This window comes from Anabrus simplex, chromosome 1, assembly GCF_040414725.1.
Source record: "Anabrus simplex isolate iqAnaSimp1 chromosome 1, ASM4041472v1, whole genome shotgun sequence".
Taxonomy (NCBI): Eukaryota; Metazoa; Arthropoda; class Insecta; order Orthoptera; family Tettigoniidae; genus Anabrus; species Anabrus simplex.
The window spans coordinates 995,018,848-995,044,826 of NC_090265.1; the positions used below are offsets into that span (position 1 = coordinate 995,018,848).

At 38.5% G+C, this 25,979-nt stretch overlaps 1 protein-coding gene across 3 annotated transcripts in view; it reads left to right on the plus strand.

Moving 5' to 3' along the window:
* The window catches only part of LOC136857877 (uncharacterized), a 177,402-nt gene that overhangs the window by 121,849 nt on the left and 29,574 nt on the right, over positions 1-25,979 (plus strand). For all 3 annotated transcript variants that reach the window (XM_067136903.2, XM_067136904.2, XM_067136905.2), the window contains 2 exons: positions 15,839-16,089; positions 25,155-25,309. In XM_067136903.2, coding sequence (XP_066993004.2) covers positions 15,839-16,089; positions 25,155-25,309 — 406 coding nt within the window. The remainder of the gene's footprint in view (positions 1-15,838; positions 16,090-25,154; positions 25,310-25,979) is intronic.

A 25,979-nucleotide genomic window follows, 5' to 3' on the forward strand; every position in this document is an offset into this window, starting at 1 on the left:
TCGGGTAGCCTATACAAAATATGACGATTTAAAAAAATTCTCTGCTGATAGAAAAATACATATTTTCAAAAATGACTGAGCGAGTTGGACATGTGGCTAGTATCGCATAGCTATGCGCTTGCATTCGGGGGATGGTTGGTTCGAATCCCACCATCGGCAGCCGTTAAGATGGTTTTCTGTAGTTTCTCCATTTTTACACCAGGAAATCCTGGGACTGTACCTTAATTAAGGCCTTGGCTGCTACCTTCCTAATCCCAGACCTTTCCCATCCTGCATCACCGGAAACCTTTAATGTATTAGAGTGACTAGCATTCTCTTTCTAAGTATGAAGACCAGAGTGGAGCAGCGAACACTGAATGCTGTCTTACCAGTACATACTACACAGATGCAGTAGGAGCGGTGACTAATGTGCTGTGAATCAGATCACTGTATCGATTCAGTAACGTGAACGGAATCAAATGAATTGATTCAGTAAAATGAATCGAATGTCCCATTACTACTTCCCAGCATAAAACAAACAGCTGTTATTTATATTGAGTTTCAAAACATACCCGGGGAATACACATAGAACAATGGAAGAATGTGGAGTGAAGTCCAGCGCCGCTGTATGACGTTGACATAGTCAAAGATGTCGGCTTCTTTTGACATCTAAGAGAAGCGTTTCCTTCACCCCTTCTCGCTGACGCAGATTCAAAAGTTCAGCACTCTGAGAAACCTAATTCTTCCAAAAACCGATTGAATGGTTCCTGATGTAACGGTTTTGTAAATAAATCTGCCAACATCATATTATAAGGACAGTATTGAACATTTATAATTTCCTTCTCATGCAGATCCCGTAACAAATGATGACAGACATCGATATGTTTAGTTTGAGCTCCAGAGACACTCGATTCAGTCAGTCGAATGCAACCTTGGTTATCTTCGAATATGTTGATAGGCTTAGCAATCTGTATACTGAAATCTTTGATTAACTGCTTGAGCCACAATAACTCCCGACTAGCTAGAGACGCTGCAACATACTCTGCTTCTGTTGATGACCTTCCAACAGATGTTTGCTTGTGACTAGACCTGGCAATTGTCCCCTTTCCGAGTGGGAATACATACCCACTTGTCGATTTTCGATTCATCCTGTCACTCGCCCAGTCAGCATCCACATAGCATTTCAACTCTAAATTTCCGTGTGAAGATAAGTGCAGTTTCTTATCGATTGTTGCAGCAAGGTAATGCATTACCCTCTTCACAGCATTCCATTCACTTTGCTTTAGTCTTTCAACACGACGACTAAGAATGCCTACTGCCGCACTGATGTCAGGCCTTGATACTGTACTTAAATACATTAAAGATCTTATTGCCTTTCTGTACACTGTATTGTTTTCTAGATCTGGACTACAAGATGTTTCTGCAGATGGGAAATTCATTTCCATTGGGGTAACTGCTGGCTTTGCTTCTGATAATCCGTAGTCATCGAGTAGTTTCACAATTGTTTACCTCTGGTTTAACAAAAAATGATCCATCTGGTTTTCATTCAATCTGGAGTCCCAAATAATGTTTTACATCACCTAAGTCTTTCAAGTCGAAATAACTGAGCAGTTCTTGACCAACCCTTGCCATTCATTCTGAAGAACTACCAGCTACCAGCAAGTCGTCCGTGTATAACAGAATATACATAATACAACCATCTTCTTCTCTTCGGGAATACAGTCGTTGATCAGCCTTGCCTTGTTGAAACTTTAGCTTCAATACAACTTCTTAAGTCTTTTTATTCCACACACGTCCAGACTGTTTCAAACCATAAAGACTTTTTTGCAATTTTTATCATTTGTTTTACTGACCTTGTTCTTCAAAACCTTGTGGCTGCTTCATGTATATATCTTCTGTTAATTCGCCATTCAAGTATGCAGATTTAACATCCAAATGTCGAACATGGAGACATTTCTGTGCAGCTACAATGAACAGAACTCTAATAATCTCATGTTTAACAACTGGTGCAAATGTTTCGTTGAAATTTTCTCCAATTTTTCACGAAAAACCTCGAGCTATCAAACAGGCCTTATACGTGTGAACGTATCCAACCCCGTCGCTTTTTGCTTTGAAAAACCATTTGCATGAAATCCCTTTCTTTCCAGGCGGACGATATGCCAATTCCCATACTTTTTGTTCCTTTAGGATACGTATTTCCTCTTCAGCAGGAGTTGACCACAACTTTCACTCATGTAATCTGTCTGCACTTTGTAGGTCAATCTTGATGGTGGTACTCCTTTATTTCTTTGTTTTGACGCACGTCTTAGGGATTGTGCTGTCAAATTCCTTTTCCAAGTTGTCTTTTTCTTTTTAAGAATCTTGTGCATTGTCATTAGATGAACACATTTCAATGGGAATTCCCTTCGTCATTGAGTTGGTCTTCGACATGACATTGGTTTCCCTTTCTGACATTGTACTGCTAGAAAGATTCGTTTGACTGGTGTCATATTCGACTATTTTCACAGATCTGAATGTAGTTTTATTGATACTCCAACTCGCTGACCGATTTTGTAAGTATGCTGCTGTTAATACAGCTTCTCCCCAGTATCGGTTGTCCAATCCAGCATCTAACAGCATACATTTCGCAGATTCAGTTAGTGACCTGTTTTTCCCGTCTGCAACGCCATTCTGCTGAGGAGTATAGGGGACAGTAAGCTGGTGTTGTATGCCCTCTTTCCGCAGTAAAATTCTCGAGTTCTTTACAAACATATTCTTTGTCATTGTCCGTGCGGATGGAAACTGGTTTTCTCCCAAATCTCGTTGACATTTGGGCAATATATTTGCGTATTACACCTGGTACTTCATCCATGGATTTGACTAATCTCACTACAGTAAATTTCGAGTAGTCATTGATTACAGTCAGAAAATATATGTTGCTACTAGGTGTCGCCGTTTGCATAGGGCCACAAAGGTCAAAATGGATAAGTCTCATTGGTTCTATTTCCCTTCGCATTCCATCTGAAAACTTTGACTGAGCTAGTTTTCCTTTAATATAATTACTGCATATTACCTCTTCCGAACATGAAGATACTCGAATCCCTGTGGCCAGTTGCTCATTAATTAATCGCTTAACCGCAGCCAATTCCCTGTGCCCCAATCGACGATGCCATAAATGCAGACATCCTTCTTCTCTTGCCGTGTTAGCTACCTGCCTTGGAGTCACAGTTTGAAGTCGAAATAAATTACCATCGCTTCTTGCCTCAGCAATGATCCTGTGTCCATTATAGATTCCACATGAATTATTCTCAAAAATGATACGATGACCTTGTTCTGTTATCCGCTTGACCAAAATCAAATTATTGTCCAGTTGTGGAACATAAAGAACGTTTTTCAGTCTTATTTCTTGGACTTTTCCTTCTGGTAGTTCACAATACAATGGTCCTCCTCCCACTCCAGCTGCCTGTACTGACAAACCATCAGCAAGATAAACAGCAGACTTTACATCACGTATACTTGAGAAAAATTGTTGGATTTTTGTTCAATTTCCTTTCTTCGCATCTTTGTGCGATCCTCTTTTTATTATGATGACTAACCTTACTTGAGCCTGTTGCGGTTGACTGAAGTGCTGTCTCAAAGACATCATTTCCCGGCTCGCCTCCTTCGACACATCTTTGATACTTGTTGAGTATTTTTCCTGTTACATACACAGTTAAATATGCTTCATCATGACCTTTGAGTGCCGTAGCGAGTTCTGAGTATGGTTTTGGAAGGCTCACCAATGAAACCGTAACGATTTCGTCATTTCATATAGATGTTGATTCCCATAGGGAACCTGAAATACTTGTTCCGAATGAGAACAGTATATCATCTGATGGCCAGGCAACATCAATTTTTGAAAAAGAGACAAAGCCTCTAATAGTGCATTGGCACTGCCAGTGGCTCCAAGTAGCCTACACAGTGGCCTCCGCGGTATGCACTAGCCAAGCGTCTTGGTAGGTGTGCTATTTACCAAGTGATGAGCCTAACCTAGCACACTGGAGCAAAACGCTGGCAACCAAGAATGAATTAGCTGGAAAATTTATAATGTCCAATAATGGACCAACTATATTGATATTATGATTTCGTCATTCTCGAGAAGTTTACCTCACGAGCACAGCAGTCCGATCACTTCCATGATGGCATCAATATGCTTGTTTGAGCCGCCATGATAGTGTATTCCATACAGCTTTCGACATAAATACAGCCTGCTGCCAAACTTGAATCTCTCGTATTTCTTTGACAATGTTTTCCATGCATCGTAGTGTTTCCAGATGAGCAAAATGAATGAGTTGGCTGTCCTCGACACCTAATGTAATGTACGCTGTAGCCTTGTTATTCTTCTTTTTCCCGTCATATGCATCTTTGGGGTTTGGCTCACTGACAACTTCCCATAAGTCATCAGGTACAAAAATAGCTCACATCTTTGTTTTCCAAAATACGCAATTCAGTAATGGGATACTTAGCCTTATACTTTTTTGAGTCATGTTGCACAATCACGGTATGTTTTTATAGAGAAATCATAATCTACTCACGCAGTTCACGATCCTGGGCCATAACCTGATGAAAATGAAATAGCAGAGACTCATACTTACTTCCCGGCATAAAACAAACAGCTATTATTTTTACTGAGTTTCGAAACATACACAGAGAATACACATAGAACAATGAAATGAGTCCAGCGCCGCTGTATGATGTTGATGTAGTCAAAGACGGTGGCTACTTTTGACATCTAAGAGAAGGATTTCCTTCAAAATCAAATGAAATTCTAACTTACAGCATCCTACAGTTGACAAACTACCTATCTTCAGTTTACCTGTAATGAGAAAATAAAAGCACATTTCTTTGAAAAGGGGCAATGTTCCTGCCTGTAAAACCAAGAGAAAGGTTGTAAATGCCATGGTTAGTAATGTTTGTGATGGTGATGTAAATGTACTCTTCTTCACGCTGAACACTTCTGAAGTTAAGAATGGAAAATGACAATCCACAGCCTGTTTCCAGTCATTTGACCGGGTCAGGAATGGAATGAATGAAGTCCCCATCTAGCGGCAAGGATAGGAAATGTGCCGGCTGCCGAAGCCTGTCGTACTCTGGGGCAATGCTAAATGACTGACAGATGAAATGAAATGTTAATGGAGTGTTGCTGGAATGAAAGGTGACGGGGAAAACCGGTGTACCCGGAGGGAAAAAAACTGTCCTGCCTCCACTTTGTCCAGCACAAATCTCACATGGAGTGACCGGTATTTGAACCACGGTATCCAGGGGTGAGAGGCCGGCGCACTGCCGCCTGAGCCACGGAGGCTTAAGTTAAGAGTATTACGTTAAATTTTGAAGCTTCAGTAATAGTAAGACATACATAAGATATTAAATTATAGTATTCGCTATTTTAAATTTAAAGAAAAAGTACTCTGATATTAAGCACTTTGTTTACTGAAAAAGCCATGGCTTTTCGTCTATTCACACACACACTTATATTAGGTCTTGATATTTAGGTTCCAGGAATGCCAACATGGCCAACATTCTTCTTTTCATCACTGCTCTGGGCCCTGTTTCATAAAACATCTTTCACTAATATTATTAGTAAGAAACCAATAATATTAACTAATAATGTTAGTATTATGTTTCATAGAGTTATTAGCTAATAATATTAGTAATTAGTTCATGAGTCAAAATTATTAGTAGATATTCCTAATAATATTAGTAAATTGTTTCATGTACAACATGACTAATAAAAGTTACTCATATTATTAAGATTATTTCCATGAGTGTATTTTGAGTCATAATTCATATTATTAGTGAAACCAAAGTGAGTGGTATTTTAATATTTTGGCATAAAATTGCGATCACTGAAATGGTCAACTCTGATTCAAATAGTGATAAGGAACGAGTTCAATAAATGTTATGTCAAAAACAGCCTGTACTGCCACGTAACAAACATATGCATACCATGGGAGATTTAGGTTAAATTACAGAACTTTTAAGTATTTGCTTGATAGGATTGGTAATAGAACGTTTCACTGCAAGGAATGAAGCATAACCTTAAAATAGCAGCTTCGCATTGCATCCACACTTTGGTAGTGATACACAGTATCATTGTGTTTCTCTAGTGCAGTTCTGCTCGAACACTCCAGGTATCCTTTAAAATCTTGGCTGATATCACCAGTAAACCAAGATGGTGGTGGTGATTATTGTTTTAAGAGGAAGTAGGCTACAGCGAGGCAACCATCATCTATAATAACATTAATCAGATATAAAAATGGAAAGGATCTGACATTCTAAAAACTTAAGGTATTGGTCAAAGAAAGAGAAGGGCCACGAAGGGCGTGAAAATGAAAGACACTCTCGACCTCGCAACCTAGTACTGTCAGGGTCGGAAAAGAACAAGAGTTGAACAAGGGAGGTTGGAAGGGTAGATGAAAATGAGCCTGGCACAAGTAAGTTGAAGCAATGGCAGGACTCATCTCAGTTCACCGTGTTCGCCAACCCACGCTCCCAAGTTGAGAGCCCTGGGATCCCTTTTAGTCACCTCTTACAACAGGTAGGGGATACCGTGGCTGTTATTCTACCGCCCCCACCAACAGGGGGTAGTAAACAAAGATTTTGCTAGTCCATCTCAACCGAGCACATGAAATAAAAAAGTAAGAGGAAGTGTGTAAAGGACTGTGAATAGTTGACGCTTTAACTCGATCACATTCCGCAAAGAAACTTTCTTCTCTCACATTATTTTCACTTCTTTTATACATTTTCGTATGTAAAGTCAGAACAGCGAATGTATCAAGTGAGCCTCTCAAACATGTGGATTAATAGTCAGTTGCAGTCAAGCATTAGCCTACTGCTAGGAACAAACCCAAACCAAGAACATATGCAACAGATTGATTCTAACCTCCATTTGTATCAGCTGACTAATGAACTAATATTATTAGTGAAGATATTTTATTAGTCATGTGTAAATCTTTATGAAACAGAATTTGGTTAACTAATAATTATTTGTATGAGTTCTGATAAGAATAGGTAATATTATTAGTTTGCTTTATGAAACAGAGTCTTGATTTCTGCATCCCAGCTTGGGTACAAAAGTTGACGAGTATTTCTTCAGTGTCTTGTTTTTCGTGGCAACTTTGATGTATTCCCATGCCTCTAGTTCATTAAAAGTTCGTTTTGTGGGGATTGTGCCAGGGTCTGCAGATGTAACCCTTAATCATGAAATTGTTTTCATTTTCAGGTTTGAATTGCTAATGTATTTCTTGGTTACTGACTTCACATTGATGAAGTCCTTTGGTTCCATCCTTATCAACGTGAAGGGCCTTTTCACACAAGCAGACTCTGATATTTTCTTCGTCGAAAGGAATCATTGCCTTCATGTTTATCTTTCTTTTTTCCGTAATAAAGTCCCTGTTACAGGGCAGATAGCTTTGCCCAGAGATTTAAGGAACTTCATGTCAACACTACTGAATATGTCTGTAGCAACCAAGTAAATCATAGCAAACATCATGTTTGTATTCTGACCGGCGCAATTGTAGCACCATACAGTTAATTTTGTTTTGGCAGTCACTGGCTTCCTAATCACCTTCAAGAAGCATGAGCCTATCTCATTCCCTCCATAATCTGGTACTCCTTTGTGTCAAGTGCATATATAGCTGCTATTGTTGTCTCCTAAGTGAGTGCATAAATTGTACATAGAAAGTTGACGGGAGTAGAACATATTGGTGTGTGTCAATGTAGGGACAATAGATTACTTGCTGCAAATCCATAACTCTTGTTGCAAAAATCACTAACAGGTAGTTGTGAAGTGTTAATATTAGCCTTCAACAAATCTAGTGCCCTCTTTGCTTTCTGGTGGTGTAACTCGTGGAGTTTCTTTTCGTCCAGCCCTTTCATTTTCATCATCCTAAGCTTTAATAGCTATACCCAGCTTGTTCCATGACCAACAAGTGTTTTTACGAGGTATACCAAAATGTAATGTGGGAAAAACCGTCTGGTAAAAATTGTAAGTAACATTTGTGTCAGGATACTTGCTTTTAAAAGTGAGATAAGGCCTGTTATTTAGTACTTTAGTGGCTCTCCTGTCTAGGAAATGAGTTTACATGATCCCTAATCATATTGTGATCTAAATCCATGAATTTGGTCTTGTGTAAGTGGCTCTTAGTGTTTCTTCCACAGTTGTCTTTGTAAACAACATTACCCGTTTTCAGTTTCAGTTGTAAAGTCTATAATTTCTTGATGGAAAGTTTGAAAATCTGTTTAAATGTTTTAGGGTCGTATTCATGAACGAGACTTTGACTTCGACTTACGTAAGTTCACTTAGTTGAGTTTCGTGGAAGTCTGTTTCATAGACGCAACTTTCACAAAGTAGACTCTGGCGTAAGTAGACTTTGGTAAGTTACGATGTGAAGAATTAGATATGAAGTTGGCAATGAAAACAATGGAAGAACACTATAGCATCTCCCATCACTCAATGTTTTTTCTTAATAAAGAGGCAGAAGAAGAAGAAATTCAGCTGTTTCCTGCGTTATAGATCGCGTTATAGACTCTAAACTCAATCCAATCCAGTTAATACAGTTAATTTTTATTTCTCGACGATGGATGGAAAGAAAAAAATTGCCAGCCTTCAACAACTATGAAAGGGAGGTGTTACTAGAACTAGTGAAAGAGAAGAAAGGTAGCCTATAGTTGAAGTCGAAATCAATAAACTTCATCTCGTGGTTGACTATGCCCTGACAATTGAAACTAAAAATCCCTTTCCTATTACGGAATACCTCCAGCATGGTTGCCACCTGGACTTATTATTGGTATATGGGTGCAATCTATAGCTCCAACCACTCCAGGGAAACGGGATCTTTCATACACACGTCGCGAATTATTTCGACATTCAGCTTCATTTGGGAACGAAACAAACTGTGGTCTCTTTCGGGCAGTCAGGATCGATATTCTTCTGATTATTCTACATACTGAGGGCTGGCTTACTCCTCGTAAATCAGCGGAATCAATTTGGAATTTACCTGAAAACCATGGAAGTGTGAAAGGCTATTGTATTTACCATAAGAATGCATTAATCTGTACTGATCATCCCTTAACCTAACTAGATAACACGATGAGTAGAAAGTGCAAAAACTGTGCGCTATAGTAACAATAATTTTACTCTTACCTGTAGCATAATATCTTAACGACCGGGCGATTTGTCCGTGCGGTTAGGGGCGCGCGGCTGTGAGCTTGCATCCGGGACATAGTAGGTTCGAACCCCACTGTCGGCAGCCCTGAAGATTGTTTCCCGTGGTTTCCCATTTTCAAACCAGGCAAATGCTGGAGGGCTGCACCTTTATTAAGGCCACGGCAGCTTCCTACCCATTCCTTGGTCTTTCCTATCCCATCGTCGCCATAAGACATCTGTATCGATGTGACGTAAAGCAAATAGAAAAAAAAAATCTTAACGAAATTAGCAACTGTATCATTGGAGGTATGAGTGATCCTCGATTATTATGTTTCTGTAATTCGTCTTCAAACATCGTTAGTACATCTAATACTGTACGTTTGTCGAATCTATATCGTTTTCTGAACTCATTTTCTGTATAAAATTGAACTGGGTTCCGTGCATCTCTTATAATACGCCGAGGATTTGGCACAACGTACCTACTGAATAATTTCCTGGATCTCTTCAATTTCGTCTACAAAATTAACTGCATCGGCAATATCTGCCATTTTATTATTTTTCTGATCTCAGAGTCTACTTAAGTACGGAACATCGGCGACTTGGAAGTAAAGTCGCCATCTAAGTTTACTTACCTCCAAGTAGCGATCATGAAATGGAAATGGCGACTTACCGCCTTCTAAGTCTAAGTCTAAGTCAAAGTCTCGTTCATGAATACGACCCTTAGAGCACACTTCTAGAGCTGTAACATTTGTAGGTATCTCATAAGATATACCTGCTATCGACTTTGCGATGGATTCTTGTAAGTCCCATGTCGGCGCCTTCCTATTTTTAACACGTGCATCCTCTTTGTCAGTTATGATCCTTTCTGTTCATCTGGTAATTTGCAGTAGTCAATGAACTGTTGATTCACAGCATCGTGATGCATGGCTTGATAGTCCTTTTAACATTTGCACTGCACTTCAGAAATTTGGGGAGTTTGTTCAGATTCTCAGATTCACTACCATTTTGGAGGTTAGGTCTACCTTTCACGTCAGGAATGTTTCCTAACTGTTTGCATCCTTTTCCATGGTCTATCTTCAGCCTCCATAGCATAATACTTAAAATAATTTAATGCAGAAGAACTAACCCTCTAAAAACAAATATTCCATCATAAAACAAAACTTAATTTTACAAAGTTCTGGCAACATAGCACAAAAGAGCACAGCTGATACAATTTCACACAACTTCTCACGTGTTAGGTGCACTGTGGATGGCACTTCCAGCCTTGCCCACATTAAGGCAATGGGAGCATACACTGTGCGATCTTTTGGACATTATATGAACGACGTAGATGCACAATATGAACTTCCAGCTTTCACCATGTTACGATGTATGGTCCTTTCAGCCAATTCCAAGCAAAATGAAAGAAAAATTCACCATTGTGGCACTTTCACCCTTTTCCATTTTTACTCTTCAAAGAGGATGGTTGCCTAATTGTACTTCCTCTTTTAAACAATCACCACCACCACCACAATCATCACTCTTCAAATATAAAGGAATCATACTTGTATCACAATTTGCAAAAAATAATGGAAATGGCAATAGAAATGAGATTAAGCAAGAAAATGGAAGAGCATTCAGAAGAGGAGCAATATGACTTGGAATTAGCAGAATAATGGTGGACCTCATCTTTAGTGTGAGATTGTTGATGGAAAGGCATTGGGAGTATGCAAGAGATCAGTGATATTTCTCTATGTAGTAAAGGCATACGATAATCCCAGGGAAAGGTATAGGAAATAATGGTTTTAAAAAAACGAGTTGGCAGAAATTCTACGCACAATGTCTGGCAGATATTTTCAACTGTGTCCAGACCCATGTTCGGGGGACAAAATTATTTAGGAATGTTAACAGGCTGACAGGGAAGCATACTTACACCAGTGTTGTTTACAATGGTAATAGAAGAAATTGTAAAGGAGTCAAAGGAAGAATTTTATAAAAGAAAGGATGATATTGTGATGTGGCAAACGGACTTTAAGGAAGTTCAATAACAGCTGGATATACTGAATGAGAAAATTGTAAAGAAAGGTATGAAATTCAGTGTGGAGCAGAGCAAGATGATGATAGTAACAAAAGGTAACAGAGTAGGTAAAAGAATCCTAAATATTGGAGGTGAGAATCAAGGTTGTGAATAGCTTCAGATTCCTAGGAACCAAACCATTGCAAAATGCAAGATTGAATGTAGAGATTAACAAAAGGGGTGTAACAGGCAAATGCATTTTACCAGAGTGTATGGACTCTAGTTTGGAAGAAGTGATCAGTATGAATGTATGTATGTATTTATATAATGTATGTATGTATGTAGGTTTGCTCCACATCTCCTCTTAAACCAGAGGACATTTCTGTGGAACTTGGTACTGATATTGCTTACTATCTAGAAAGAAATACTGTGGTGATAAAACACCCCTAAGGATGGGGAAGGGGTGACATGTAAAAATAATTAAATATAGTGTTGAATCCATAATGTTTGGGGTTACTTAGATGAATAATGAAAAGTCCATGATCAGCCCCGAGCAGCATGATGGTGAGAAGGGGTGAAAACAAAAATGACAGATCATAGATGTCTGCTTGCTCCAGAACAGCTCTCAACCAAACTTGGTACACATATGACTTACTGTCGGCGGGAAAAGATACTGTGGGAGTAAGACACCCCTAGGAGGGGGCGTGACATGTAAAAATAATCAGAAATGACCAATGTTAGTGTTGAGTCCATGGTTTTTCGGAGTCGCAGAATTGAATTGTAATACTCTGCATTCCCAAGTTCAGCCCAATCGGCATGAAGGGTGAAAAGGGGTGAAAAATTAAATGTCCAAAATGACAGTGTTATGGATGCATGTTTGTGTTCCAGCATAGCTCTCGACCAAACTTGACACACGTATGGCTCACTATCTTTGGGGACAAAACATCCCAAGGGGTGGCAATGGAGAGGGGGTAATATTTAAAAATAGAAATCCACTTTGTAAGTGATATTCGGGTAAGAGGAGATAACGAGGAAGAGATAGAAGATTATAAAGTGTACTTGACGGGTGTTAGAAAGGGAAGGGCATAGTCTGGGGTAGGGCTCTTTATCAGGACTACCATTGCACGCAACATAGTTTCTGTTACACACGTAAATGAGCGAATGATATGGGTAGATTTGTCAGTTGGAGAAATCAGGACTAGAATTGTCTCCGTGTGTTCACTGTGTGAGGGTGCAGATGAGGATGAAGTTGACAAGTTTTATGAAGCATTGAGTGACATCGTGGTCAGGGTCAACAGAAAGGATAGAATAGTGCATAGGCGATTTCATTGCGAGAGTTGGGAATAGAACTGAAGGATGCGAAAGGGTGATTGGTAAATGTGGGGAAGATATGGAAGCTAATGGGAATGGGAAGCGTTTGCTGGACTTCTAAGCTAGTATAGATTTAGCTGTTACGAATACGTTCTTCATGCTTAAGGCTTTTCACCACTACACATGGGAGGCTAGGGGTACCAGATCCATAATAGACTATATCTTAACCGACTTCGAATTCAGGAAATCTGTTAGGAATGTACGAGTTCTCCGGGGATTTTTTGATGATACAGACCACTATCTGATCTGTAGTGAACTAAGTATCTCTAGGCCTAGGGTAGAGAAAGTGAAATCTGTCTGCAAACGAATAAGGGTAGAAAATCTCCAGTACGAGGAAATTAGACAGAAGTACATGGATATGATTAGTGAGAAGTTTCGAACAGTAGACAGTAAGCAGGTTCAGGATATAGAAAGTGAATGGGTGGCATACATGGATGCTGCAGTAGAAACAGCAAGAGAATGCCTAGGAACAACTGTGTGTAAAGATGGGAAAAGGCGAACATCTTGGTGGAATGATGAAGTGAGAGCAGCTTTTAAACGTAAAAAGAAGGCTTATGAGAAATGGCTCCAAACAAGGGCCGAGGCAGACAGGGATTTGTACATAGATGAAAGAAACAGAGCGAAACAAATAGTTGTTGAATCCAAAAGGAAGTCGTGGAAAGATTTTGGTAATAACCTGGAAAGGCTAGGTCAAGCAGCAGGGAAACCTTTCTGGACTGTAATAAAGAATCTTAGGAAGGGAGGGAAAAAGGAAATGAACAGTAATTCAGGTGAACTCGTATTAGATCCCAGGGAATCACTGGAGAGGTGGAGGGAATATTTTGAACATCTTCTCAATGTAAAAGGAAATTATCCTGGTGGTGTTGCAAACAGCCAAGCTCATGGGGAGGAGGAAAATGATGTTGGTGAAATTATGCTTGAGAAAGTGGAAAGGATGGTAAATAAACTCCATTGTCATAAAGCAGCAGGAATAGATGAAATTAGACCTGAAATGGTGAAGTATAGTGGGAAGGCAGGGATGAAATGGCTTCATAGAGTAGTAAGATTAGCATGGAGTGTTGGTAAGGTACCTTCAGATTGGACAAAAGCAGTAATTGCACATAGGTATCTCATTGATTAGTATACCAGGCAAAGTATTCACTGGCATCTTGGAAGGTAGGGTGCGATCAGTCGTTCAGAGGAAGTTGGATGAAAACCAGTGTAGTTTCAGACCTCAGAGAGGCTGTCAGGATCAGACTTTCAGTATGCGCCAGGTAATTGACAAATGCTGCGAGAGGAATAGGCAGTTGTGTTTGTTTCGTAGATCTAGAGAAAGCATATGATAGGGTACCGAGGGAAAAGATGTTCGCTATATTGGGGAACTATGGAATTAAAGGTAGATTATTACAATCAAAGGCATTTATGTTGACAATTGGGCTTCAATAAGAATAAATGGTAGAATGAGTTCTTTGTTCAGGGTACTTCCAGGGTTAGACAAGGCTGTAATCTTTCACCTTTGCTGTTCGTAGTTTACATGGATCATCTGCGGAAAGGTATAAAATGGCAGGGAGGGATTCAGTTAGGTGGAAATGTAGTAAACAGTCTGGTCTATGCTGACGACTTGGTCTTAATGGCAGATTGTGCCGAAAGCCTGCAATCTAATTTCTTGGAACTTGAAAATAGGTGTAATGAGTATGGTATGAAAATTAGCCTTTCAAAGACTAAATTGATGTCAGTAGGTAAGAAGTTCAACAGAATTGAATGTCAGATTGTTGATACAAAGCTAGAACAGGTCAATAATTTCAAGTATTTAGGTTGTGTGTTCTCCCAGGATGGTAATATAGTAAGTGAGATTGAATCAAGGTGTAGTAAAGCTAATGCAGTTAGCTTGCAGTTGTGATCAGCAGTATTCTGTAAGAAGGAAGTCAGCTCCCGGACAAAACTATCTTTACATCGGTGTGTTTTCAGACCAACTTTGCTTTACGGGAGCGAAAGCTGGGTGGACTCAATATTTCATAAGTTAGAAGTAACAGACATGAAAGTGGCAAGAATGTTTGCTGGCACAAACGGGTGGGAACAATGGCAGGAGGGTACTTGGAATGAGGAAATAAAGGCTAATTTAGGAATGAACTTGATGGATGAAGCTGTACGCATAAACCAGCTTTGGTGGTGGGGTCATGTGAGGCGAATGGAGGAGGATAGGTTACCTAGGAGAAGTAGAGGTAGACCAAGACATCGATGGTTAGGCTCAGTTTCTAACGATTTAAAGATGTATGGATTTAAATGAGGCCACAACACTAGTTGTTAATCGAGGATTGTGGCGACGTTTAGTAAATTCACAGAGGCTTGCAGACTGAACGTTGAAAGGCATAACAGTCTATAATGATTATGTTTGTATGTATGTATGTATGATGTAATAATATTACAAATGGCACCAACAGTAGGGCAATAGTTATTGTTATTTAGATGTATTATAACAGTGGTGATGTGTTGAGGATAGAAAAGAAGGAAAAGGTATTAAAGTGGAGACAAGGGACTTGAAGTTATGGAAGCACATCAAGAAAGTGAACTGATGGAAGAGGGGATGTGGAAATTCGAAGAATACAATGTGAGAGTGTCTTCTGCCTCCGGGTACAGAGTCTAATATGAAACAGAGATGTATCAATGAAGGCTAAAGAAGCAATGTACAAGAGATATTATGTACCTATAATGATGCACAAGCAGAAACCTAGATCATCACACAGAGTGATTATAGTAGTAGCGGCTGAATTGAAATTGTTGAAGATTATGGTACAGAAGACAAGAAGTTTCAGAAATGAAGACATACTAAAAGGAACTGAAACTTTGAAAGCTAAATGGAAAACTGGAGTAAAATGGATTGAAGTAGTTTGGACATAACAAGTGGATGAATGAAGAAAGAGTGCCAGACAAGCACTGGAAGGACAGGGAAGAGAGGGCGAGGAAGACCGAGATTATGATGGATGAACTTGGCTTAGTGATAAATAGCATAAGATAACAGAATCTTGACCAGAGCTCAGTGTTGGATGAGGAATGCTGATGAGAAGCTGTGTTTGCTCCCACCCAGTGTCAGCTGGAGAAGGGGTAACTATGAAAAGTAAAACATTTAGTGGGTATTGTTAGTATGGCTTAATAAACTTTATTGATCTTATGATGGTGTGTTTTATGACCCATGATTTACTTGCATAGTTTGTCATTTCTTGAACGGCAATATACCGTAATGACATTCTTCTTGATGAATAGGTAGAATGGACATTTAAAAAAAAAAATTATGGTGAAGTAGTTGCTTTGTAAGTGTAATTATTTTGTGCATTACTTTGTCTTTGCAGATGTGGGTGTTGTGAGGTATCTTCGGATACATTGCACCATTTGCGACTGTCACATTGGCTGTTGCCCTGAATCAATAAACATAGCTTTCCGCCATCGTGTCCTTGGAGTTCTTGTTTGCAAACAGTGTTATGTTTTTTATGGAGAAGGCAACTTTCCACAAGGTGATGATGATTCTGAAATATATTGTCGTTGGTGCGGCCAAGGAGGAAGACTTTTGTGTTGCAGTTCATGCCCATGTACATTTTGTAAGGTAAATTTCCCCCTTTTTAGTATCCCACTGCCTTGAGAAGTAGGGGAGATATAAATTACACCTATTATCTGTAGTACTTTCATGATAGTGATGGAAAAAATTGTAGTTTTCCACGTATGTTCTAATTACAGGTTGAGCTCGAAATACAGCTGAAAGAAAAATTCTTAGACAATAGTTTTTCTGACTAGATGGTGCCATACTTTGTTTTTAAAACCATCGTATTTGAGTGCCGAGGGCAGCTACCTTATCAGCTTCCTCTCGTTTAGAAATGATTACTTTAGTTAAGGTAGCAGGGAAGTTGTGCACAGAAAATTACACTGAATATGGAATGACATAGTGTATGCATGAAAGGTCATATTTAAACTTGAGGATGTCAGAAGGATTCACTATCCACTAACTTTTCTTTTTGTTCCAAAATAATCCCCGAAGTCCTTTATTAGTCCAATAAACAGTAGGTAGTTTCACCTCATAAAGTTACTTCTTCCTTTGTAGAATAAATGGCTTACTAGCTCCTGAAAATCTTACGTCAAGTCTTTATGAATGCAAGTATTACACCAATATGGCAAAATCGAGTGGACTTGCTTCAGAAGGGCAGTTTTAACCATCAACAAAGAACAGGCACAAATATTTCAAATAGGCGTTTACAAACACTACATTGCAGTCTTATCCTATTGGTGCCAGGAAACAGATTCATAACTTAGAAGTCTGTGTGTGTCTCTCTCTGATGTACTTCTTAGAAACACTGGATGTGTTGGCCGTGCGGTTAGGGGTGCACAGCTCTGAGCTCGCATCTGGGAGATACTGGGTTCGAACCCCACTGTCGGCAGTGCTGAAGATGGTTTTCCGTGGTTTCCCATTTTCACTCCATGCAAATGCTGGGGCTGTACCTTAATTTAGGCCATGGCTGCTTCCTTCCCATTCCTAGGCCTTTCCTGTCCCATCGTCGCCATAAGACCTATTTGTGTCGGTGCGACGTAAAGCAAAATAACAAAAAAAAATCTTAGAAACTTCATTTATGCTGCTGCCTGTGCAACATTTGTTTACAATTCTTTATCATAAAATAGATCATGCCATAATAGTATGTATTTGTCTTGTACACTGTGTTTTAGCCTATCGTTGTTGCATAGTATATTATTTACTGTGGTAGAAGGTACTTCTAAATTATATCCTTCTGTTTATTTCCGTGTCCAGTCTTGAGTTCTCCTTTAATTCACTTCATAAGTACTTGAAGTTACCTACAACTTCAAAACTTTTGCCTCAGATTTTTATTGCTCATTTTTCTTCACTTGCTCATTTTGTTGTATACAGTTTCTTGATTTTCTCTGCACCAACACTAATTACCCCATTTTCAGCTTCAGGCTATTTGTATACAGTAGTTCTTTCAATCTTTCCTCAAATCACAATATCAGCAGCTGCTTCGGTTGATCGGTAGTTGAGTGTCCAACTTAAAATCGTAAGATGGAGAGTTTGATCTCAGTAGATTTTTGAAGGTCGGGCAAATATTTGGACTCTCTGTGTCATAGTTGTTGACAAGTTAAAAACTTCTGGTACTGTCTGCATCACCTGACAACAGATATTTATGCACTTAACATTTTTTTAAAGGCAATTTAAAATATATGTTAGATATGCTGATGACATGAACTGCATTTTCATATACCTTGTGCATTACTGAAACATGATTCTTCAAAGTCTAGTGTTCAATCACTGCATCCTTTCAAATAAAGTTAGTAATTTACATCATTGCATTTCATCATAACATGCTCCCTCAAATTCTCAGAACTTAAACTCTGCTTTCTATCAGACAGAATACATTTTATTGCAGAAACTATCTTTACGTCAGTCTATTTTCAGACCAACTTTGCTTTACGGGAGCGAAAGCTGGGTGGACTCAGGATATCTTATAAGTTAGAGGTAACAGACATGAAAGTAGCGAGAATGATTGCTGGTACAAACAGGTTGAACAATGACAGGAGGGTACTTGGAATGAGGAAATAAAGGCTTATTTAGGAATGAACTCTATGGGTGAAGCTGTACGCATAAACCGGTTTCGGTGGTGGAGTCATGTGAGGCAAATGGAGGTTAGTTACCTAGGATAATAATGGACTCTTATGGAGGGTAAGGGAAGTAGAGGGAGATCAAGACAACGGTGGTTAGACTCAGTTTCTAACGATTTAAAGATAAAGAGGTATAGAACTAAATGAGGCCACAGCACTTGTAGCAAATGGAGGATAGTGGCGACATTTAGTATATTCACAGAGGCATGCAGACTGAATGCTGAAAGGCATAACAGTCTTTAATGATAATGTATGTATGTATGTATGTATGTATGTATGTATTTTGGAAATTGCTTCCAAAGAGTTCGATATTGAAGTACTGTTTTCTAATTTGATGTGTTTTTGTAGGTGTTTAAGTAAAAAAATTTGATAGTTGAAATGTTGGACTGTTTCGACAATTTATTATGGGTCTGGCGGGGTAAATCTCTTCGTGGATTTTTGGGAGAGACTTTATTGTTGGGCATCTTGGGTTCATCGGGACTAATTTTTGTCTTTTTTGTTTATTATGAACTGTGTGTCCTTCAGATTTTATTTTATTTTTTGTGTTTAAATTCCCGGTGGGGTCCTTCTTTATTTCCTTTATGTTGTTTGTTTCTATGAAATCAATTGCTTTTCGATGTAGTCGTCTTTATTTATGATAACTGTGACGTTGCCCTTGTCTGCTTTAGTTACAATCAAGTTATTATTTTTTATTTTAGATTAGTTATTAGTTTTTGGTGTGTACTACTTTCTTTGTTTCCTTTGATTGGTTTGTTTGATGTTTTCAATGCCATTTGCTGCTAAGTGTCTTACACTTTTCCCTTTTTTTTTTTTTTGTCAGGGACTTTTGGATAGCTGATTCAGGGCCGAATTAATGGACAGCACCTATATATGAGGCGGTCAGTTCCAAAACTCGTCTTATCCATCATAAGTGATTTTTCAGGAAAAGCGAAAAACCTGTAATTTTTGTAATATAAGTCTCACTTGTTTAAATGTATTACGACGCGTTCAAGTCCAAAGTCATAGGGTCGTCTTACTGAAGAATTATAAATATAATTACTAGAACGTCAATAAATTACATTTTTATTTTGGATAAGACGAGTTTTGGAGCACCCAAAAAATTCAAAATATATTACCTCATACAACTTATTTTTAAATAAGAAAAATGAAAGGATTGAGAATATAATGTTGTAACATAACTCACCACTACACTCATGTACCTTTTTGCTATCAGTATAATGATATTCACAAATAAATTAAACACAGCAGTGTGATTTATCATATTTACATCCTATCCATAGTATTTGGAGAGAATTCTTCCTTTATAGGCTACATTGCACTCGCAATAGAAGTAACTTGAACAATAAAACATCACTTTGTTGTTAATCAAACTCTCAAATCTGTTCCCTCCTCTTGAGGTCCATCATAAAGAACTTCTGTTTCTACAACAAGATTGTTTTCGTCTACAGAAATGGAGGTGAACAGATTCTTATAAAAAGAAAGCAACACATTCCTATCCCAATCCATTCTAAAATGCTTTTCAAGCAAACGTTTTATGTCCTTTACTTTGGTGGGATTCAAGTTTACTCCTGGCAATAATTCAGGTGGCATTAGCATATCTCGTCAGGCGTTTTCCCTTTTTCATTACCGATTTTCCTAAACCGATGTCTGAGTTGTAAGGAGGTTCTCCTCTAAGGGTGGCATTTCCCAGCGAGTCTTTGCCAATAACAAATCGTTTCACTGAAGAAAATTCACAGTGCCAAGATGCAGGCATTTTCATCATATTTTCAGAAACCATTTTCCAATTGTTCACCGAGGAGTCTCTGCCAAACTTGAAGACTTCAGCATGTTTTCTAAAGATGTCTTCATATTCTGCTGGATTACAGATTATAGAGCATTTCCATACCTCTCTCTCTCTCGACTTGAGTAAATACCCTGTCAGAGGGCAGAAATGAGTGGCCTGTCATAGGAAAGACCAATTCAACACTTTCTATATTAGGCGGAGCTGTGTGTGTCAAGAAATATGAGCACATTGCAATTATTGTAGATTTGCGGTTCTCGCACGAATTCGTATAGTAGTGAAGTTTGACAAATCAGTTTGTGATAATCGATGGTAAACTGCAGATGTCGTTTCATCAGACCCCTTGTTGAATTCATGCTCTATCCATGTGTATGTAAAAACATTCTCCTTTGTCAACTTGGCATGTGAGGTACCCCTCACAATGGTAAAATTATAGGTGTACAATTGGCGACTGTAATAGGAAATCTGATCTGGAACTTTTGGATTCACAAGATTATTTTGGCAGTCAAATGAAAATATTGCCATGCTATCCCTTTATTCTTGGAGCATTCTGAAAAAAGCTGCAGCCCTTAGTTAGAAGTTCCAAGATTAAATCATTCTTCAGTGCTACGTTCGAACTTTCAAGTTTAATTTTCTCCTTGAACTCTATGCACTTTGAGCAAGCGTCAGTAACTGGTGTTCCGAATCGTATGTTGTAGCAACGCGTAAAAATTTCACGGAAGAACCACCGCTTCACCCTGAGTTCTTCAGGCAATTTGTTGTTATACATTTTGTAAAGCCTAGCGATGCTTAAATTTCCAGGTAGATACTGTCTGACCGGTGACTTTCCGCGGCAATAGTGACTTTCACAACACTGCAAACTTTCAATGAAACGTTTCATGGAGTGCTTCTTTTCAGTGTACTCTGGTTTGTTCCTAGCTCCTCCCGTCTTTTCTGTTGGAAGTTTCCCTGTCGTGAAGGGATTTCTGGCAATCCTCTGAACCCGATCTTTCCCGACATGCAATACATTCAAGAATGTCTTTTGGCAGACCTGAATGTGAAACTGTTCTGTATTAGCAAGTTTTATATACCTTCCACAACAAGAGCAATATTTTCGGTCATCTTAATATACTCTATTCACAGCACAAAACAGCATGAAAGACTAACACAGTTCAAGAACAAGTCAAAGAGGGGAAAGACTGGCATAAAACGCGGGTAAATTGTAGCGTGAGTCACGTGCTGAAATTATCCATTCCTATTGGTTGATTGTATATGGCGAGTTTTGGAACGACAAGCGCCGTGGATAAGGCGAGTTATGGAACAATAGCCTAAGTTTGGTGACAGATTTATATGGGAAAAGGCGCGTTTTGGTGCTTAATTTTGTGTTAGGACTATAACAAACATCACCAAGAAGGCAATGCTACCTCTAACTCTTTTTTTTTTTTGAATGGATAAGACGAGTTTTGGAACGGACCACCTCATATGTGCCCCTTATAAGCCAGGTTTTATTTGATATTACCTAGTTAAGTGTTAAGTGGACCTCCCACACACACTTAAGTGACTCACTTATGTTGCAGCAAGATGGAGGATGATTTTGCTGAATAAGTTGCATTTCATACACAGAATACTTTCTGTGCACACAGGAGAGGTGGAAAATCCTGTCGAAATGTAATATGATCAACAATTTAAAGAAGGTTTTTTTAGTAAAGTGAGAGTATTCATATTCTTGTTCCTTTGTTTGAGAGAGTGGACATAACCTCTAGAGGACTCATTATCTCACCATTAATGAAGCAGTTGTTTTGATATTTTATGCCACCTCTTAATTTCAGGTTGTTATTATCATCATCATCATCATCATCATCATCATCATCATCATCATTACCCTATTTCGCTTAATTAATTGGAAACGTGTTACAAGTTGATAAGTTATCAAGACTGTAGGCACCGGGCGAGTTGGCCGTGCGCGTAGAGGCGTGCGGCCGTGAGCTTGCATCCGGGAGATCGTGGGTTCGAATCCCACTGTCGGCAGCCCTGAAGATGGTTTTCCGTGGATTCCCATTTTCACACCAGGCAAATGCTGGGGCTGTACCTTAATTAAGGCCACGGCCACTTCCTTCCAACTCCTAGGCCCTTCCTATCCCATCGTCGCCATAAGACCTATCTGTGTCGGTGCGACATAAAGCCCGTAGCAAAAAAAAAAATACTGTAGGCCTATGAAAGTAAAGAACTATACTGAATTATAAGAAATATGAACATGTTGAACTACTACCAGTTATTTTAAGGTTAATTTGTGCTAATTATATCAGGTTAGTCAGCCAATCGTTTGCCGGATTATATCAGAAGTTTGTGAAATTATGGCCTCGCACATCAAAACATACTATTTACATTTTTGGGGGGAAGTAATGAGGCCTATTACAACGTAACAGCTACGGATATATGTTCCCGTCATCAAATTTAAATGAGGCTTTTTTTTTTTTTTTTTTTTTTTTTTTTTTTTTTTTTTTTTTTAAATCTCAAATATTATACTTACATGTGATAAGCCAAGTGTAATTTTGCAATCAAGTGTGCCTCACATCCATTTTCTGCAGGATCTGCTGCTGGACGCATTTAGGAACTTGAAATCGAAATTTGTACGACCTTCAGTGGAGAAATCCTCCTCTCTTTTGGAAGTCGATTACCACAACACGGGAAACCAGAAGAATGATTGTGACTTGGCCATTGGTTGTTGTACTTCCTAATTCATAGAGTATCTGAAGCATGACAAGGAGGAGAAATTTTTCTCATCGGTTCGAAAGTATTTCACTGCCATGTGTGACTACACTGTCCACACGTTTCCATTGAGGAATGAAATGCTGAAGATTGCAACAGTTGCACAAATTACATCTGCATCCGAGGCTTTATTTTCTTCTGTGATGTATTTTCTGGCCAAGTTTCCAGTGTCACTGAATGCAGATGCAGGAAACAGAAAATCATTGTCAGTATAGCAGGCAGTGAGATTTGACCCCACCTTCTCCCGAACGCAGAGCTTGGCTCCATAGCTGTAGCGCATTAATACATGTGGCCACTTCACTTGGTAATCACAGGACAAAGTAAAAGAAATAAGTGAATACAGATAGTAAAAGACTAGTTCTTTCCTCTTCCTATACTGACTTGTCAATGTGTTCGTTCTAACAGTGTTGGGTTAGGTACCTTTACAGAAGAGTTGCTGAGAGGATGAGATAATGAGCTATTAATCTGATTTTCTCTTACCAAACAGCTTGGGCATGTAATTTTGGTTTGCTTTTTTGTTGTGATTCGAGTGATGGAAAAGAATAAACAAGTGACATATCAAGACGTAGTATATAGAAAGATGAGAACATGAACAGAAACATGCAATAGGATGAATGCAATGGTATGCAGTGAGTTAGCTGTGTGGTTCAGGCTACATAGCTGTAAGTTTGCCTCATCAGCTTTGAAGATGGTTTCTCATGGTTTCCCTTTTTCACTCCAGGCAACTGCTGTGGTTCTATTTTAACTAAGGCCATGGCTACTTCCGCCCTTTCCTGTACCTTCATCCCCGGAAACCTATCGGATATCGTGACGTTAAACCGGTAAGGTGGGGAGGGGAGGAACACATCAAGAGGTCAGTGTGTGTCAAGAAAGCGCAGAAAAAGGAGATGAGGACAAATTAACAAATGCAGAAGGATAAGGACAATCTTAACATCTCCGTACACTACCATCTTCACGAAGATAGCTCCCTCTCCTCATTTGCCTCAGTTCTTATACATCCATTTCTTTCTCAGAACCCTGGCGAGCTTCTTTGTACTTCCAGGTTACGTCAGGAGGGCAGGCTTCAACACATCTCGAAAGGCCATTTCAGGAGGTCTTCCGTCTTGACTAAGGAAGTTTTGGTTAAAGTGAGAGATGGATAAATACAGAAAAAAAAAATCAGTACCAGTCATGAAAGATTAGGAAACAAAAAGAAATATAGGAGGAGTAGAACAACTAGAATTGATCTGTCTTTGTGAAGACAGCAGTGATTGAAGATGTTGAGTGTGTTCTTGTCTTGTTGTGTTTTCATGTTTATATTTTATTGTGATTTGTGGACATTGTTGATTTTGGTGGGCGGTGGGGTGATACTATCAGTTGGATTCTTGAATGTGTATCAATTGACTTCACTAATTATAGGTACTCACTATTAGTAATTTTACTTCTGAAAGTTATTAAATATAATTTAAATTTATAAGTTTTCACTTACCTTTTTATATTTACTTACAGTGAATCTTGACTTCAGTGTTTTATTCTTGGCCATCTTAAGACCACATAAAATAACCCACAGCATTAATTTTGGTTTGTTTACTGCTTCCTTTCTTACTTTCCAATTTATTATTATCATTATTGTCATCAGTTGTAACTTCAAAGTTTTTCAGCCTGTTGAACACTAAATATAACAATATAACATACATAAAAAAACACACACAAGCTATCAAACTTAAACAGGTGTTATAGTGTTTGTCAAGTGAAAAGGTTCACCTATTGAACACTTTTTGTATCATACATTTAATTATGTATTATTTTTCTGGAATACATGTTTCGTATCCTATGGGAACATCTTCAGTTCCTTAACAGAATTACAATAAAATCACAAAGATAACACTTAAAAGAATTTGTAGATATAATCTAAAGTTGAAGTACACAGTACTGTATATGTTGTTCACATAGAGACCTGTCGTGTATCTTCAGGAGGAAATTAATTAGAGCTTAGTTAAAATATACTCGACTTCAGATTATATCTACAAAAATAGTTGTGTTTGTACGACAGAGAGAAAGAGAGTGTGTGTGTGTGGGGGGGGGGGGTTCATATAGATTATAAGATTGGTGCTCGTGATACTTTAACCATTTTAAAAACTATCTGCAGTAATAATTTTAAGTGTTATCTTTATACTAAGACTTTTCAGGAACTGAAGATTTCTCCATAAAAAATACATACTTAAATGTACAGTATAAAAAGAAGTGTTGAATAGGTTGACCTTTCACTTCACAGTTGAATATTTTGTCATCATGGATATTGGAATAAGATGAAATTAACCATTTGTAGTATATTATAGTGTTACGTATGTTATATTTAGTGTTCGTCAGACTGAAAAGCGTGACTTCCTTCTTAACAGATGGTCATCTTAAAAATAATATTAAAATTTGATGATGTTCTAATTCTTCCTTTTGCTTAGATATTTGATACTATTCATGTTTTGGTTTCTCTTCTTTCCGTGTAGAAGTGTCTGATGCGGAACTTCACAAAGAAGGCAAAACTTGAGTTTGAAAACAGGATTGACTGGGAGTGCTTTGTATGCAATCCCCGCTATATCTGGGAGCACCGTGCCTTTTGTTGGGCAGTAATCAAGTACATTCAAAAGGAGAATGAAGACTGGTAAATGCACATGAGTATACTGTTTTATATTAATTCTTGTAAATATTCTATTTAAGTTGTAGAAGATGTAAAATATCTAATGAACTGGAGACAAGAAATCATTTGGAAATTTTCTAGAAGTACTTGGGACTTGTAAGAGATGGAGGTATGCTTTTGTTCTCATTACACAGACCTTTCTCTGCATTGGGGCACTTTTGTAGTACAGTTGGTTAAGTGCACATCCGTGAGTTCGTTTGTATGATACATAAAATAATGTATGGCTTTGGCTATCCTGTGCAGGCATTATGTTTTGACACTATTTAGGTTGCCTGTGTGTCAGTTTTGATGTTCCCGTTTACTTTAGCAGATAGTGGGAAAACAGGTTTATGGGCGAGTTTTAATTATTTTATTGGTTAAACACCAAATGTGACACCAGAGATCGTTTACATGCTAACATCATGCATTATGGAGTGCCGAATGGACTTCTTGCCCCATTCAAAAATAGACTACATCTGCCTGGTTCGAATCCACAATATTGGGGTCCTGAGGTCGACACTGATTCACAGATGGAACTAAAAATTATACAATCATATTCTGCCATAATCAGTTTGGGATTTATGCTGCCTTATTGAAGGATCTTTCCCTGGAGGTTGAAAGAATATCTTCCAGGGCAAAATGCTCTTTTATCCCT